This window comes from Aplidium turbinatum, chromosome 7, assembly GCF_918807975.1.
Source record: "Aplidium turbinatum chromosome 7, kaAplTurb1.1, whole genome shotgun sequence".
NCBI lineage: Eukaryota > Metazoa > Chordata > Ascidiacea > Aplousobranchia > Polyclinidae > Aplidium > Aplidium turbinatum.
In genome coordinates, this window is record NC_137478.1 from 22,359,859 (window position 1) to 22,378,412 (window position 18,554).

An 18,554-nucleotide genomic window follows, 5' to 3' on the forward strand; every position below is an offset into this window, starting at 1 on the left:
ATTTTTTGTATAAAACTTTGAAAGTATAAAACATATTGTACGTAAAACGTTGCTTCAAAATCAGCTTTTGATAAAAAAGTTTAACAGAAAAGTAAAACCAAAGAAGAAGTAAAACCAAAGAAGAAGTAAAACCAAAGAAGAAGTAAAACCAAAGAAGAAGTAAAACCAAAGAAGAAGTAAAACCAAAGAAGAAGTAAAACCAAAGAAGAAGTAAAACCAAAGAAGAAGTAAAACCAAAGAAGAAGTAAAACCAAAGAAGAAGTAAAACCAAAGAAGAAGTAAAACCAAAGAAGAAGTAAAACCAAAGAAGAAGTAAAACCAAAGAAGAAGTAAAACCAAAGAAAAAGTAAAACCAAAGAAGAAGTAAAACCAAAGAAGAAGTGAAACCAAAGAAGAAGTAAAACCAAAGAAGAAGTAAAACCAAAGAAGAAGTAAAACCAAAGAAGTAGTAAAACCAAAGAAGAAGTAAAACCAAAGAAGAAGTAAAACCAAAGAAGAAGTAAAACCAAAGAAGTAGTAAAACCAAAGAAGAAGTAAAACCAAAGAAGTAGTAAAACCAAAGAAGAAGTAAAACCAAAGAAGTAGTAAAACCAAAGAAGAAGTAAAACCAAAGAAGTAGTAAAACCAAAGAAGAAGTAAAACCAAAGAAGTAGTAAAACCAAAGAAGAAGTAAAACCAAAGAAGTAGTAAAACCAAATATGGTTTTTGTTTTGTTTACGCCTACTCCAGTTACATAAACTCGAAAAGAGTTAAATTATGTTTTTTGTTTACATTGATGTGAAAACATAATAAAGTGCCTTTACCGCAGCTTACATATTTTATATCATTACCTATAGATTCCCAACACCTACAGTAGTATTACCGCCAAGTTTTAATCTCTGCTTTCAAGTATGCTTTCATATTAAATGGGATTTAAACGTGATATTTTAAAAAAGTAATAGCTTATTCTTTAATCATAGATGACTAGAATTAGACAATCGCATGTATTTCAGTTTGTTTTCTTCGTGCTTCAAATCTGCAGCGTCGTATAGCCCACATTTTTTGCGTATATTTATGACGTATGTTCTACTTTTCTTACGTCATTGTATTTACAATTACTGACAGCCGTTGTTATTTGTATAGACAAAGAAATTTCAGAAGTTGTACACTTAATCATATGTTTTCTTATTTAAAGAAGTTGCTACAGCCTATACTGTAATTATTGATGAAGGTGAATTTTATGTAGCCTATTATATTTGCGTACTTAACTCAGTGTGTAAATACACAACGATTTGTAAAATAAAATAAACAGTAACATAAAATGAGCAAAAACAGAGTAAAGCTGTTCACCAGGCATTTCATAAAATGAGTAAGAGATGTTATCAATGCCCTTCATATCACAAGTTTATAGCAAAGAGGCTAATGTTCAAATGACATCCTGCAAGCTTCAGAATGAGACTAACTCAAGTAACTCATATTCATTGCTCAACATGGGATGAGTGTCAGCTTAAAAAGCCATAACGTGCTCTGTAGCATCTACTACGCAGGCTACTTTTTTCGTACCGACAGTGGGTCGGGCTTCGGCTTTCTGTGCAAATATGCTTTTGCTCAGTCAAATATAGTCTGTCTGTTTATTTTATTGATTAGAAACAGGAAGATTGAAAAGATTAGAACAGCAATAATCTAAGGATTATGCGTCTACTATAAAGTCGCCTATATACTTATTCGTCCAAGAACTGTAGGCTTTTCTCGATTCCGTGAAGAGGTTTGCAGTCTGCAGATATGCAATCAATAACAGGCTTTGCTTTGCATAAAAGGCTAGGTATTTGTGAAGAAAGGGGCGTTCTTCCCGGCTATCAGCACAAATCTAGTTAAGTGGTTCTCAACCTTTTTAATATCTTTCCTCCTGCAAAAAATTGGTAGGTTTAAATCTTTAATTAGCCCCTTTTCTAAAAAAATGCACCTTGCATTGATAGTAAAACAACACAAAAATGATGTCATAATTTACATTTAAATACCTCATAAAATGCAACAATAAGAAATATGATAGCTAACTAATTTTTCTTATCAAACAGTCAAATTTAGGCAGAGTCAAGAATAGACAACATCTATATATCAGGCAACCTTTTTTGTTCGACGGACCGTTTTAATACAGGTATTATTTGACGGACCGGCCTTCAATAAAACAAATGTTTGATGCATAGAAATATATTACAACTAATTCAGTCATCGTAAAGTTACTTCTGTGAAAAGTCTGGGCTTGCGTGAAAACCCTAGGATCCATTATTGGACCACTCTGTTTCAATTTATAATGGAAAAACAGATGAATTATATGGCCAAACTTATGATATACCTGCATATTGCTTTGTGGAATGAAAATTATATTAAATAACACAATATTAGTATATAATGCACCTTTTTTTGCGCAAAACAAGATTATCAAAGATTGTTGGCCTTCGGGCACTTCCGCATTATTACATCTGGCTGGTCTGGGGAAAAGTTTGGACATCCCTGGCGCAGAACAAGACACCAAACAAAAATTTTGGAGCATTTGTTATATTGTCATATCACATATGAACCATAGAATGCTCTGAAACATTTTTTTGAATTGATTCTTTCCAAAGTAAAAAAAAATTGTGCTTGATCAGCAAAATGAGAGTGACCTGTTTTTCTGAACTGTTTTGCCCAACATCAAATTTAAATCGAGTGGTTTACAATAATTTACATGCTATTCAGACTTGCCAGAGTTCAAAAACGAAACAATTTCTCATTTTAACAGTATTCGTAACATTTTTTCAAACAAAATCTTGATTCGCCTGAAATGTCTTTTCAAGCTCCGGTGATCGCAACGTTTTTTCAAATATAAGACAAGGGAGACAAATTAACCTAATTAAAAAAAAACGTTTCAGATTACTTTCAACCCACGCTTTCAACCGAACTGTATTGAAGGCTGAAGCAGCGACGTGAAGCGAAAACAGTGTATTGGTTGCCAGCATTCCCACCTCGCAAAATTTATTTCAACCTATGCAGACATTAAATCAATATGAAAAGGACCGATTGCTACTTGGGTGGAAAAGTGAAAACTGCTTTTATTGGAGTAAACATCATGTACAGCTTCCAAAATGTAGTCCAACTATGTTTGGAATTTACAATATAGACGCACCCAAAGTAAACAGCTTGCCTAAACTACGCCCTTTACCGATTCCTGGTAGTACCATTGGTCAAATCAGGGTCGTATCCACGGTTAGATTGGAGGAGTAATTGCCTCCTCTTTCCCCAAATTTAATTTTGCTTCCCCAAAAAATGGATTTTTAATGCTATTATAATGTTGTAATGCATTGTATTACATGTTGAATGACGTTTCTGAAAAGTTTGTCTGCATTCAGTCGCTATATTTTTAAACAAACTCTTTATTTCAAATATGAAAATGTTCTTCTCTCATCCACAACAATTGCTTTTACCCCCCTAAAATTTTCTTTTCAGCTACGTCACTGCTAAAATGGCAATTTATAGCCAAGAAATATGCCATAAAAGTTGAAATCCCACGCAAGCGCGTCACGGTTGGTGGTTGTCTCAAGAGAATATCCTTTTCTCTTTCATGCTCGCAACTTCACGCTGCTCTGGTCAGTGTTGTTGCTGTCTGCCATAAAGCGTATAAAAAAGTAAAAATAAATCTGCAATATTATTGTTGGATCTTCAGAACAGTGTGGTTGGATTGGAATGCGTTGAAGGAGTGTCAGAATTGTTGTTATCACTGCTATGACGTAAAATAGTGATCTTTTGCATAGCTGAGAGACGTTTGCGTGGTGAAAAATAAAACTTTGATTATTGACAAATGGGTCGCAAAGGTGGAGCACTTTGCTGCTTCCCTAAAAAGCGCAAACAAGGAAAATATTCAGTGACGGGTAAGTTTGGAAAAACTAACTTGACTTTTAAATTGATAAGATTTAAAAAGATTCATATTCGTTCAGTGTTGTTTCTACTATCAGTAAAACAAGAAGCAAATTAATTTTACTGTCTAAATCTGTGTTCCTTTGTTCACTTATCTTACGTTTAGCAATGGTTTACTACTAATAAAAAAAATATACGGTATAGTAACCGTTTTATTCAGGCAGTATAATAGAAATGGGTTTCACTTTCCACCGTACGGTTTTCATATTTCTCAATCTACAGTAGCTACTTTTCAGACGAGATAAACAATAGTTGCAAGATAGGCTACATTACGTAGCAAGTTACTGAAAATTTACCGACCAGCAAGCCTACTTTTCAGACGAGATAAACAATAGTTGCAAGATAGGCTACATTACGTAGCAAGTTACTGAAAATTTACCGACCAGCAAGCCTGCATTCACCGACGAAAAAGTTTTTATCCGACCAGCCGGCGTCAAGACTTCCAACTAGTGATTTATATACACCGGGTTAACATGTAAATAATTTATAAAAGATTGATGTTGTTTTAGAATAAGAAACGAAACGAACATTAACCAGCCGAAGTTTCATTTTGTTTGCTCTAGTGCTATTGCTAATTTCTTTCGAAATGAAAACAAGAAAGCTGGTGAGCAGTACTCACGGCTTCAAAGACTATCGCTTTATAAACAACAATCATATTTCTCTTTAAATCAAACATGATAAATCCGGTTTTGTCATTTAGTTTTGTGTTATTTTGTTTGTAGAACAACAAAGTAAACCTTTTACCAAAGCTAACTCAATTGTCATTTTCGTAAAACCAATGTCAAGAAACGTTTGTTCAACAATATAGTTCAGTATCTTTTTTTTTATTATCTAGCCATTTTCAGTTTTCAGCTCTGTTTTATGCAAAGTTAGTTGATTTTGCCTTGTAGCTTCGGCACGGGATCCCAGACAGAATTTGATGCCATAAAAGCTTGCGTGCCAATGCATTGAAGCTGACACGATGACCCTGATGGAATTTCTGGCAGCTGTGTTGATTAGTGAATTCTCCTCATTGCACGAAACTTGTCTCACTGCCTCTGTGTGATTTGTTGCGTGACGCTTTAATTTGATTAACTTAAGCAAAATTTACGTTGCGTTAACGTTTGTTGAAGTTGAATCAATAGCAAAGCATTCTGGAAAGGTTTTGTTCCGAGTGATTTTATGTGCTTTTGGTAGGAGGAGAGTTAATCGGCTTTTTTTCCAAATCCAATTTTAGCCTCGGCTTTAGGGTACAGCGTTACACTCTAAGACCTCTGAAACTTTTTTTTTGAAATTTTTGTCCAGCCCCTCCCTCCCCCCTCTACCCTGAAAAAGTAGTTTTCGCGTTTAATTGCCTTATATTGTATTAACGTCACTTTTTATTTATGGCTTATTATTTTCTACTGTACTAAAACACATTAAATATGTTTCAAGAATGCCATAAATATTTTTCTGGTCTTGGTTTCATCGTAAAACATGAGAAAGTAGTCATTTCGGTTTGCACGCATGATTACGCGCATGCGCAAAAGTGTAACATTAATGCAAACAGCTTGTATGAAGCTGGTTGTCGTTGAGCCGCCGTAAATTGACCAAAACCTATCTCCAAAAACCTCTTTTTAAAAAGTGTAGTCGCTTTTAGCTTGCTTTTTTATGATAACTGATAAAACGTCTTTGCTTTTGTTTGCAAAAATTTACTCTACATTTTCGATTCAAGCCCTCATCTTGAGATCTCCGCTCAATCCATTTCCATTTACCTGTCTATTTTATCTGCTGATTTCAGTTTAATCACATAGATTGGCTTGCCTTTGGTATGCATTTGCTGCCATAATCAATTGAAAACTTCAGATTATCGAGATAAATATGCAACAAAAAAATGCAACAAAACTCATGTTACCAATACCCAGAAGGCTAAGTTTCTGGGCAGCCGATTGTAGCATCGAATAGACAGCGATAGACACGTGTTTCGCCCATGAGGCTGGGCTCATCAGTATCGCACCGTATTCTTGCCAGTTGGGTAATCGACCGCCGCTACACCGTTACACCGTTACACCTCTATGGTTACACCAGCTACACCGTTATGGTTAGCGAAGCGTTACTGCTGCTCGCTGTTCTAGCGAGTGATCGGCCTTGTGCTGATGGCCGGAAGAACACCCCTTCTTCACTCACCCAGAAGGCTTTTAAATCTTACCCGTGAAGAAATGTAGCCTACATACTAGACTAGTGCATAAGCTTATCTCTGCTCGCCAATCGTGGTTTTTTTACACTTACTTTTTGCAAATGTTGAAATGTTGTAATTGCAAAAATTGAAACTTATCATTCTGCCCAAATTGTAGTAACACATGCAATAGTTTCCAAAATTGATGATTATAGATTTTACATTCATTGGAAAATATCAAAATAACTCATAAATTCTAACAATTATGTAAAGTTTGTAAACTGGTGAAATGTCGAAACATCATGATAAGATAAATTTGCCCAAATTCGCACCGTTTTTTTTCAACCGGGGAGCGACTGTCCCCCCTGGGTCCCTACCCCCCTATCTCATACGGCTATGCAGTGAAGAAATAAGCTTGCGGGACTGAAAGAATTTATAGTAGGCTAATGAAAGAATAAACAAAGTTATCGCCCTACTGGCCGGTAGACATTTGCTAAGTATATCACATTTTTCTGTTCTTCTGTGCATCAATACCTAGCAACAACGTATAATAACGCTTGTTAATCGTCATATAGTTCCTGCGTTGTCATTTTCTTAGTGCATTGCGTTTCGCGCTTGTTTTGTGCAAACACTAATTTATAGCGCAAAACAAGTTGCAGAAAATAGTTAAGAAAATTTACAGAATGAGTGTTTACAAGAAATTGTCCTTGATTGAGCGAAGCAAAATTCTTCACAAAGAAATCGATTCGAAACGAAACCAAATCAAAGATTTTTTTGACGAGACTATGCGGCAAACACTCAGTTATTCACGGATGAAATGAGCATGTGCGTTTGCTGTTAATGGGTAATTGCTGGTTACGCCAACAACCAAAATCATACGATGAGAATACACAAACATATTTGGTTTCTAAAATTTTAAACTTTATTTTCTTACTACGTTTGTAGCCTCAAGCAGAACTGCGGTCGGCTTCATAACAGTGTAGAATCTTATAATTTTTGTTTACTTGTGAGGAATTTGTTTTGAAAAACTTGTTAAAATGCCAAATGTGTTTCTCACAAACGACTTTGTTACGAATGTTTGCTGTGTCGCGCCTTTCGGTAAGAATCACGAGTTGACAATGCTCAAGTTAGTCTCATGCTGTCTTGACGTCTAACGCAATGGAAACTTTGCTACAACAAAGTACACTACTCAGCAAAATGTGTTAACACTGTTTATCAGGGGTGACTAAACAACGGTTTGCTGGCCGAATCAGGCTCGCGACGCTATTTAATCTGTGCAAGCCGGCTGGAAGTAGCTTATATTTGCGTTTACTGTATGTGACAATTTACGAAAACTAAACACAAGCCCAGTGAACTAAAATTTTGTTTAGATAACAGACATTATCATGGGTAAAAAAGCAGAAAAATATCCCTGTCAAAGTTTTAAACGAGATTATCTTTAGGCCAGTAGTTTTTGACCTATGACTTGTGACCCAAAGTTGGGTCGTCTGGCCACTTGAATGAGTAACCAAAGATTTATTGAATAAATAAAGAGCTTGCGTATGACTTGCAAAGTATTAAACAAAACGACCATGCGTCTCGAGTTGTTGCTTTTGTCGAATTATTTGGTGTTCTTGTTATATCTGAGTTTTTAAAAAGTGATTCAAGTCATCAAATCCAATTACAATTTTTGACAAACATGTGCTTTGTGCAGTCAGTTTTAAATTTGAACTATTGTTGGTGAGTATAGTTGGTCAGAAGTTGACACGCGTTAAAATATCATTGTCCTTGTAGTTTTTCGATGATAAATGTCCTTATTTCGAAAATATCAATAGCTAAAACAAAAACAGATTTTTCGTTAAATACTGCACTTATGCACTAAACACGCAAGCAGTGGCGTACGCAAGGGGGGGGGGGGGGGGCATTGGGCCATGCCCCCCCCTTAAAAAGATTTTAGTAGTTAACGACGTAGATTAAGGCATTTAATATGTTTTGCATTGCTCTTTCAAAGCAATTACTGTAACAATGTTGTTTTATAGACTAAGCCAATACGAAATACATAGCCCAATCCACCTACCCCACCCCAGGTATGCCAATGTAGCATAGTGTTCTGTAAGCCTATTATAATGATTAGTGAGAGAGAAATGGATAAAGTCTAATCAATGGCCAGTGGCATAGCCAAGGGGGGGTTGGGCCTTGGGGGTTACAAGTCAACCCCTTTTGGCACGCGTGTGACGTCATGATATTGAGAATGATGCTTTCAGTCTCTTTATGCTTGGGAATGATGGTTTCAGTCTAAAAAAAACTTGCCTAATTTTAAACAAAACTGCATTAAAAGAACGAGTTTTGCCAATACCAAACATCTCAGCCAGGAATTAACAACAAGAAAACATAGAGACTTAGCTTTATTTCCGAGAAATGCCGAAGAAAACATGATCTTATCCTTTTGCTATGCCACCTGACAGCACCATTTTACAGGAATATTCATACCCACATTTTTGTTGAAAATGCTCTCAGAATGCACCAAATTCAAAGTAATTTTTCAAAATTTTCTGGGGGAGGCCCCCCAGACCCCCCGCCGCTGGGTGTCGTCTTAAGCGAAAATGCCGTCGGGCTTCGCCCGCCGGTCGTCGAAAAACCCCCTTTCAAAATTCTTGGCTACGCTACTCTCAATGGCCCCCCCTTGAGAAAATCTTGCGTACGCCACTGCACGCAAGTATGTCCAATCGCCCATGTACATTATACAGGGGTTGGAGCAGAGTCACAGAACTCAACACCATGCAAAAGCCCCAAAAGAAATGTAATTGCAGGCTGTGCGCTATCGTTGCTGCAAAGTTTAAATTACGCAATCGTAGAAGGTGAGATACCTTTAAATGGTATAAAATAAAAAAGCCAACTGGTTTACAAAAGTTGCAGACAACAATAACTTATGTAACAATTTTCTGTTACTGTTCCACAATGCCTCAAACTTGTCTTAAAAACTTATGATAAATGAATAGCACGTTGTTAATTGCAGCTGTTGGACAAAAATATTTATTTTGTTGTATTTTGTTTTCTAAGATATCAAGGGCCTTGACAGCAGCCAATGATGACAAGTTGAAGAAAGCACAAATTGCTTGCATTCTAAAATATATTTTAATCACCTCACATGTAGCATTGAAAGGTATTACAGGTCATGTGATGCTCGCAGGTCCGTGTAGATTCTTTCTTTCAATTTTACGGCTCAACCGTTACATTTTTCAGTTGCAAGATTATGATGCAGTTAGTGTATAAAATCTTATTATCGTTTGAACAGATTTTTCTACTTTTCCAATATAATTTCAAGTTTGTGAAGAAAGCAATAGCTGAAAAGGTCCTAGTAAAGTCATTTTTTAAATAAATGATGTGTTTGGAGTTTGGACCAAAAAATGCAAAAATTTGACCGGTTTTTACATTTTGCTTGACATGGAAGTCGTTTTCCCCCTCTACCATACCAACGACGGCCTTTGACTATTTAGTTTGTTGCCAAACTTAAAAGCTGATCATGCAGTGTGCATTCACGCATCCAAGCGTCTTTTGTTATCTTTCGTCACCAACGCTTTTTTCGTGCCTGAAATACTTTGTGGTTTTGTGGGAAGCAAGTCAGAGGGAACCTCTCGGTTTGGTAATCGCACGTCCATGGCTCAAACCTTGAAATAGTATACTTTAGCAAAACTAAAAAACGCCCCAGCATGCTTCATTTATCTGTGGTTGGCTGACATTGAACAAACTTTGAAACAAAAACTGTACTCTTCCGTCTCTTCGTTTAACCTTTAAATGCATTGTGGTAGTTCATCGAAGCAGAATAAAATGTAGGGTTAGCTACAAACCACTGTGCCGTTTATTTTTTGCAGCTATGTACGCCTTTATATTTGGCCTTTCAAATTTTAAAAACGAACGATTTTTATAACGCAATAAATGTATCAAATCTGTTTGAAAAACCGTAGAAGCCCCACTTAAAAACCTTTACAAGCTTAGGCATGCCAATATTTCAAGAATTAAGTGCTAAAGAAACAAGTCGAAGGATTTCTGACCAACCACGCAGGTGGATATTATCGTTCATGTATAAGAAAGAAAACTGAGCTATTGAATTAAACGCTTGTACAATGTACAACGTTGTACATGCACTGTATTGATTTTATTTATATCCAGTTTTTGTAATCAAGATATGACACTTTAGGTTGTAATCATTTACAGTAGAATTCGCCTATAGTGACACCTGAAGGGACCGCGGAAAAGTGTCACCACAACCGTTGTGTCACTATATAATAGCCGAATTCTACTCAACTGTTGCGTATGCAAACGGGACTTTGCTACAGGTGTCACTATAGGCGAAGTGTCACTATAGCCAAAGTCACTATAGGCGAATTCTACTGTATTATGCATATTTTGAATTACATTATTGTGAATTTATAACAGTAATACCATAAAATAATTAACCAGGGGCCACTCTGCAAATATCTACTTTGAAAGGCCACTTGAATCAACAAAATGTAACTTTCAAATTCTTTCAAAGCAGATCTGCATCGTTCTTTGTGGTTGCTAGCATTGTTGACACACTAACGTACCTGTTGTTTTGCAGGTGGTTTGATTGACGGGCCTCATCCATTGACTAGTGGTAAAGGAAGTCTCAAAAAAAGGTAGGAGAGTTTCAAAAAGAGTTTTGTAAAACCAGATTCGTGGCAAAAAAGGGGTAGGATTTTGAATTCGAAAAACTCTTTGAGGTGTATGTCTGTAGAATTAAAACTATATTAAAAACAAACTATTATTTTCATTATTTTTTTTCTTCTGATTTTGCACATGTGTTAAAGAAGTTAAAGAAGGGTTTCAGTTTACAACCACTTTGACCAAGCCCCAGTCAAAAGGGATAGGTTGATAAGTTGATAGGTTCACAATAGCCTTGTGACTAAGCTATTGTGAACCTATCTACTATCTTATTTTTTGTCAAATCCAACAGAAGATTAGGCATTTTAATAAAGGCTTTCACATTCCAAACAAAAAAAAAGTGTTCTATTTAGAAGAGCACAGTGGGTATCAAAAAAGACAGCTTTTATTACAATTTATTTTTTTTGTTATTTTAATGTATAGGCCTATTAGTCTACATTGCATAAAATGCAAATCATGTCTAAAAGATATGGCACATCTGCAGGCGTTGAACCAATGTAAAACAACAGTGGATTTGCTGTCAGGGTTGTTATTTTCAATGGCTTTCGGGATAGAAGCGATTTATCGACGTTGGGCAAGATACCTGTTTATTTTATACGAATACAACTTCTCGCCAAAAGAGTAATATACAGTTTGCCTGCACAAAGCAAACGCTATAAATCAAAACAAAGGCATCTGTTAAACTTTAAGCCTTTAAAAAGCAATTGATGCTGCTGCAAGTTTTAAAAATTACTGAAAATACTAATGTCTGACTGACCAGACAGTAAGTTGTCTTTTTATTTTAGTTTGTGCCTAAACAGTGCTTTATGTGTAGTTCAGTGATCATCACAATCTTCATGAAGTCATGTAGCCGAACTGTAACTTCTCTAAATTTTAAGCTTAGTTTGTTTCGACAGATAGACTACAATCGGGGACATCTCAAAGCTACAATTCATAAAGTTGCGTTATACTTAATATGCCAGTTTTCACATGTATTTTTATCTGAGTAAACACTTAACATGTAAAGGTAAAATTAAGTGTGCTTGTTTGCATTAGGGTTAACACTTCAGAAAAATTAACTATGTATTACTACAACTCAAATTGGCAAACTGATAATTGCTTTGTTCTACGTATCATTCGATGCAAAAACAACAAATTTAAAGGTAATACTACAATACCTACAACACCTTTTCAGTAAATGTTTGTGTATTTCAGACCTTCGTCTGTTGACAAACATGTTACGGCTCAAACAGCATTGATTCCCAGCCCTCCATCTAGTGAAAACTCAAGTGAAAAACGTCCTTTTAATGAAGAAGAAGGTCCTTCAACAAAAGTCAAATTAGAAAATGTGAATGAAGAAACAATTTCAACAAATAAATCATCATCTTCCTCATCATCTTCTTCTTCAAGCAGCTCTTCTCGAACTGTATCACAAAGCGGTTTAGAGGAAGTTCCTGAGACACATCCAGTAAATACTGCTGAACAAATGGTAGACAAGGGTAAAGCAGACGAGAATACATCATCTACTTCCAAAAGCAACAATGTTTCACAAAGCAATGAACCACCAGACCTGCCTACTGAAGCCTTACACCCTACATCTACACCATCGACACCTAATAAAGCGGAAGAAAATGCCGAAGTGATTTCTTTTGAAACCAAAACATTAGTTAAAGAAGAACTCCATGGGAAGAGTGATGTTGATGTTGTTAAAGATCAACTCCAATGTCAGTCATTAGATGAGAAAATTGAGGAACCTTTGCAAGAACCAGACCACGCAAAACCTACCGATTCCATTGATGAAGCTAATGCACAAGAGTTCATTAAAGACAACCAACCGTCCAGACGTTCTTCATCTTCTTCTTCAAGCAGTTCAGAATCTTCGTTTGAAATGGTTGGTGACGCTCCTAACAAGACAAAATCTTCATCAAACAGTGATTCAGATGACATAGATTTGAATTCAATACAAAACAAAGTAGTTGAAGACGAGCTTTATCCTTTAAAAGCCATAGATGTGAATCAACCTGTGAGTATGACGTCTACAGAAAAGACAGATCCCCGCATGCACCAAGACTCGTCAATTAGAAGCATGCAAACAGATGATTTTCATGATGCAAGTAACTACAGTGATGTGAAGTTAAGTACTGAATCTGTGCCAAGACAAAATATCAATCGTAAAGTAGTCAAAGAAGAAACAACTATTACTGTCACAACAGTTCAAGAAGTAACAATTATAAGTGAAGAAAATCCAGAACGAAGTGGAGATGTTAACGTAGATGACAGTCTAGTGAAAAATGAAAGAAAAATGTCTCACTCTAGCAGCAGCGACTCAGCATCTTATGAATTTGTTGATGCCGTAGATCAAACGGATAAAAATGATCAAAATCTATATCCTGCATCAGAGTCTGGCCAACGGAAAAAAGAAGATGATTACCCTCAAAGTATTGTCGAAAAGTCCTTAGAATTCTCACCTGTGGAAATACATCCTTACACAGAAAAACATACATCAAACGACAATGAAGTCACCGATAAAACTGTTGCGCAAAAGCGAACTTCGTCGTTATCGTCGTCGTCGTCATCATCAATGTCTTCCAGTAGCTCAGACTCGTCAGTTAGTAGCAAGCATGATCAAATTCATACTTCTATCGTACCAAATCCTCAATCTTCTGACAATCAAGAGAAAGAGGCTGATATAACACATAACCGAAATTCAGAAATTGTATTGTCTGAAACATCAGATCTCAGTAACTCTACTGAACCAAAATCTGAAGACCAAGATGACAAATTTATAACTACAGAGGATGGAACCCATTCAAATGTAGATGGCAGAGAAAGTGATAATGAAATTTCCATTGGTAATAGAAATAGGCAGCTTCCCGAAATAGAACCCGCATCGCCAGCTTTAGTAACCAGTGATGAAAATTTTCCCAATACTCTCAGTGAACCTGTCTTGTCTACTTCTTCCAGTTCAGCTTCTTCTTCAAGTGATTCTGATTTTGATAATAAACTTGTGCAAAAAGAATCTGAAATAAGCGTTCAAAAAGAAACGACTGTCATATCTTTAGACTCAGAAATAGGTTGCGATGAAAAAAGTTTTAAACCACCCGTTAAAACTTATTATGAAGAGCCAGAAACTATTTCACAAGACGATGACGCGAAACATGACTTTGATAATGTTGCGGACAACGTCGTTCAAATGGAATTTAGTGGTAATGATGAACAAACTGGAAGCGAAAAAGAAACTCATTTTAGTACTGCAGCCTCCACATCCGCAAGCTCAACTTCTTCCTCAAGTAGTTCAGAGACAGGTAATGGTGTTCAAGTGCAAGATAACGAGATTTGCGATAAAAAAGGCAACAATATGTATGCAAATTTAAATCAAAATACAGATGAATACCTTTCTCAAACTCCAACGTCTCCTGAAGACTCAAAAAACGAAAGTGATGCATATGACGTGGCATTTGAAACGGAGATTTCTGTTAAGAGACAAAGTTATTCTTCATCTTCTTCCAGAAGCTTAGATGCAGTTTATTCTGATAATGAACCTTCAATTGGAGAGAGAGCAATAAAGGAGATGTTAGATGAAAACGATGAAACGGCATTTTCCGATAGTGAAGCAGGTAGGATTTCCGAAATTGAAGCATTAACAAAAGATCAGCATAAAAAACTTGACGATGCGGTTGCAACCGATGTACGTGCAGAAGGCAAATATTTTTCTTCGTGTAGCAGCTCCGAATCATCTACAAGTGATGATGAATCCAGTGACGAAGAAAAAACAGAGGAAAACGCAGCCGATACTCCCAAAGATTCATGTACGGAAAAACATAAGTCAAACGATCGTCCAGGCTCTGAAAATTCAGTTGAAACTACCAAAGATGTTGAACACAAAGATGAAACGGCAAACGTTGCTGTAGTTGCAATTACTTCCAATGCAGATTTGTTATCCAGTAGTTCAGACTTCTCCTCTAGTGATTCAGAAACACAAGCTTCTCAATCAGCTAGCAGTTCGGAATCGGATATTTATGATGAAGCAAAATTAAAGAAAGATTTTGGGGGTGTTTCAAGACCCCTTGAAAAAGGACTTTCCGTAACCTGCAATAAAGAAAAAGAAAATACATTAGAAGTTTTAATGGATGACGATAACGTCCCATCATCAACTACCTCAGAATTTTTAAATGCAGTAAATTTAGAAGATAAAACTGCCCCATTTGTAAGGGATGAAAAAAGTAATAATTTCGAGAGTGGTGATGCCGAGTCGACCCACATGGAAGTAAAAAATCGGAGCTCATCTTCAACCAGCATTTCAGATAAAGAATTTTTGAAAAATGAAGACGATGCTTCCGGTCAAAGCAGCAACAAAGATGGTAAGCAAGATGCCAATGAGCAAAAATATGGAAGCAAATTTAAAGACCAGGCGATCCATGGAAATATTGCAGAAATGAAAGAATCGGAATTGGAAGACAATACTGATTATACCAACAAAATTGATTACACCGATGAAGCTACTTATATTCCTAGCGTAAAGCTTTCATCGTCGTCTTCTGATTCTTCTTCAAGTGACTCAGATTCAGAAAAAGAAAGGCCACTTCAAAATTCTAAACAGCCTGGGAATTTTAGCACTGCCTTTGGTGACGACTCTAAGAAACACGAGGAAGCAACGGTTCAGGATGTATCAACGCGAATTGAAGACATAGCACCGCTTTCGTCAACTGAACAAGAACTTAACAAAATTCAAAATAGCGAAGACGTTTCACTTCATCCAAACTCCACAGTACACCCTGAATTCTCAATAATAGATAGAGACGTTTCTTCTCAACGAAAATTGTCATCTACAAGTAGCACCTCTTTAACATCCTCAAGCTCATCATCAAGTTCGGATTCTTCCATGAAAGAAGGTAAAATTTCACTTAAAGAAAAAAATGCGAATGTAGAAGTGGAAAGCGATTCTGATGAAGAAACCAATGAGGATATCGAGGAAGTAAAGTCATGTGCTTTGGAAGAATCTACTCCTACACGTCCACCGCTAAAGAAACGTGACACGATTGTATTTAAATCTGGTTGGAGAAAAGTTGTACAGCTGATGGATTTATTAAGTGCGAGGCTGGTGACCGAAACAACGGTGAAAAACTTGGAATCAGGAGTTGTTAGTGAAACGAAAGTAGCTGAAGATCTTCAAAAGTATTTACATGGAGAAGAACCAATTGCTGGTTTGCTTATAATGGAAAGCGGTAAAAAAATGTCTCTGTACCATGCCAGCACGAAAAACATTATTCGTCGTGGAACGGCTGTTAGTCTATTGGAAGCTCAGGCAGCCACTGGGAGTATTATCAATCCTTATACAGGAGAAAAAATGAATGTTGATGAAGCAACCAAAGCTGGTTTAATCGACAAATTTTTGGCATCAGTTTTGGTACGTGCTGAACGAGCAGCACATGGCTTCCATTCCAAGTTATCTCAAAAACCTTTGTCTCTTTTTGAAGCGATGAAAAAGAACTTGGTGGTTGAAAGTCACGGAATTCGCTTGTTGGAAGCTCAAATAGCAACTGGCGGGATAATTGACCCAATAGCAAATCATAGACTTCCAGTAGACGTGGCATTCGAACGCGGTATTTTTGATGAAAGATTGAACAAAATTTTGGAAGATCCATCTGATGACACAAAAGGTTTTTTTGACCCAAACACCAATCAGAATTTGACTTATTTACAGCTGATTGAGAGATGTGTAATAGATGAAGAAACTGCACTGAAACTTTTGCCAATTTACAAAGGAAAGCAAAAAAAAGACTATTGGAAAAAGTCAAACTGAATTTCTGATTTCTACGACTATTTGAAATTAAAGTGTTTTTTACCCAGCTTACTATATCAAGATTTCGAAAAATTCATTGCTTATCTGTAAAAGCTGTCGTTTTTGTTTTGCTTTTAATTGCTTTTTGTTAACCGTTAATCTGTTTGCATGTTTTAGTTTCTATATCTTGTAAATGCATTTAATCAACTTTGGTCTGCATACGTTTTGCCTTAGAAAGCTTTCTAATTTTTAAGCCTATAATGTATTAGCCGACCCTTTATTTGCATAACTTAGTCTCTATGAATAGCCACAGATGTTTTTTGTAAAGTATTGATTGACTGAGATTAGCCACCAGATGTGTTTATTTAGCCACCAGATGTGATTAGCCACCAGATGTGTTTATAGCAATCTAATAGGAATTGCCGTCAGAGTTTTTTCATGTAGAAAAATTGCACAAGCAGTTCAGTTTAGCAAGCTCATTTTTCACAACTCCAATATAGCCTACTTTAGGCCAAAAGAAAATCATACAAGTTGCTTCCAAACCACCTTTATTGTGCATTTCTTTAAGATTGTTTACAATAACGAGTTTAATGGTGCGATAAAAGTAGGCTCACTTGCGCTGTATCAATTTTCAAGCTTTGGGCCTAACTACAAAAAAACGGTTGCTGTATGTGTACAAAAATTTTGCTTTATATATGTTTTTGCGCAGACAAAGTAAAAAGTAGGCTATGTTTTTCAACATGATTGAAAATAAATGTTTTATAGACAAAAGCTTGTGAAGACTCTGCTTCAGCGAACCATGGCTGATAGGTGTAGGTGTGAGAAAACCGATTACGATTAATGTTTCGAATATTTGGTTGGTTTGGTTTTGAATCTTTATCCTCGGACTGGCAAAGCCTTGATAGGTTATTCCTGGTAGAGTCGCATACTTGTAGAGGCTCTTAACACAGGACCGGTTACCGAGATTGGCAGAACGAAGTTTCCTATTGTTGAAGTGTTGTTACCGGGGAATTATTCCATTCACTAGGTGCCGCCGAATGGAGAGCAGTCCTGAAATTCGTTGCTCAAGCGTAGGCCTACACCCCGAGAGCCAAACCCCCGCCGCTGTTTGGCCTTTGGTCGCTGTTAAGCACGCTTTCTTGGGCCTGACACTACAAAGACAGGCATGGGTGAGCCTCAATCGTCTTCGTACGGGAGTCGGGCTTTCCGCTCAACCATACACCAATGGGGAATGGCGTCTTCTTTTTCCTGTGAATGTGGTGACGAGAAACAGATTGTAATACTAAGTTCACTCGTTTTAGTGCCGCAGCTGTGTGGGCGTTTATGTTGAAGTCGGAGTGCTGGTTGAGTTTCAAATAAAGCTACCGGTATCTGTGAGTGATGATGACACTTCGTGAGAGATTGTTAGATGTCAAGGATTTTGTGTAGCAGTACAGTCGCTAGAGGAATTCTTGAGCAGAATATTTTTAATAAAACTAAGTGGCTGTGAATGACACTCTTTGAACAACGAACAAGAAGTTTAAGATTCCTTTTAAGCAAGGCTTACCAAGGGTTGGTTGTCTACAAGGATTGCTAAAATGGCACAAGAATGCTTCTTCGGTATGAATTGATAGCCTACGCATCGTAATCGAACGGTCAAAGTAGCAGGTATAAAGCGCGTATTGCTGCTCTCCCGAGATCCGGTGGTCTCGGCAACTGAGCAAATATCCAGGCCGTGGAAGCAAGAGTGGTTTGAAAAGTTTTTAATAGTTCCTATTATTATTATTATAACAATGACAAAGTGGTCAAACACAAGATCTGCTATTTTGAGGTCGATTGACGATAAAAATCGCAAAGTAAAAAACGCCAAAAGCAGGGAAGCAAGAGTGGTTTGCAAACATTTTTAATTATTACTATTATAACAATGACAAAAGTGCGCTTTCAGAGGAAACAAAAACAATTCAACGCAAATTTTGAGGAAGTTAATTTCCTCTTTTCTGCATAACATAAAAAATTAGGTATTTTCGATTAAGGTAATTAAGATTATGGTAATTAGGTTCCTGCATAACATAAAGAATAACTTCTTAG

General features: G+C 36.6%; 1 protein-coding gene across 1 annotated transcript; it reads left to right on the top strand.

The window, feature by feature from the left end:
* The first annotated feature begins 3,775 nt into the window (after nucleotides 1–3,775).
* Nucleotides 3,776–17,727, top strand: LOC145774657 (uncharacterized). The gene is made up of 3 exons (XM_082585953.1): nucleotides 3,776–3,884; nucleotides 10,644–10,701; nucleotides 11,921–17,727. The coding sequence occupies exons 1-3, from the start codon at nucleotides 3,815–3,817 to the stop codon at nucleotides 16,506–16,508; spliced, it is 4,716 nt and encodes a 1,571-aa protein (XP_082442079.1). The 5' UTR covers nucleotides 3,776–3,814; the 3' UTR covers nucleotides 16,509–17,727.
* Nucleotides 17,728–18,554: the final 827 nt, after the last annotated feature.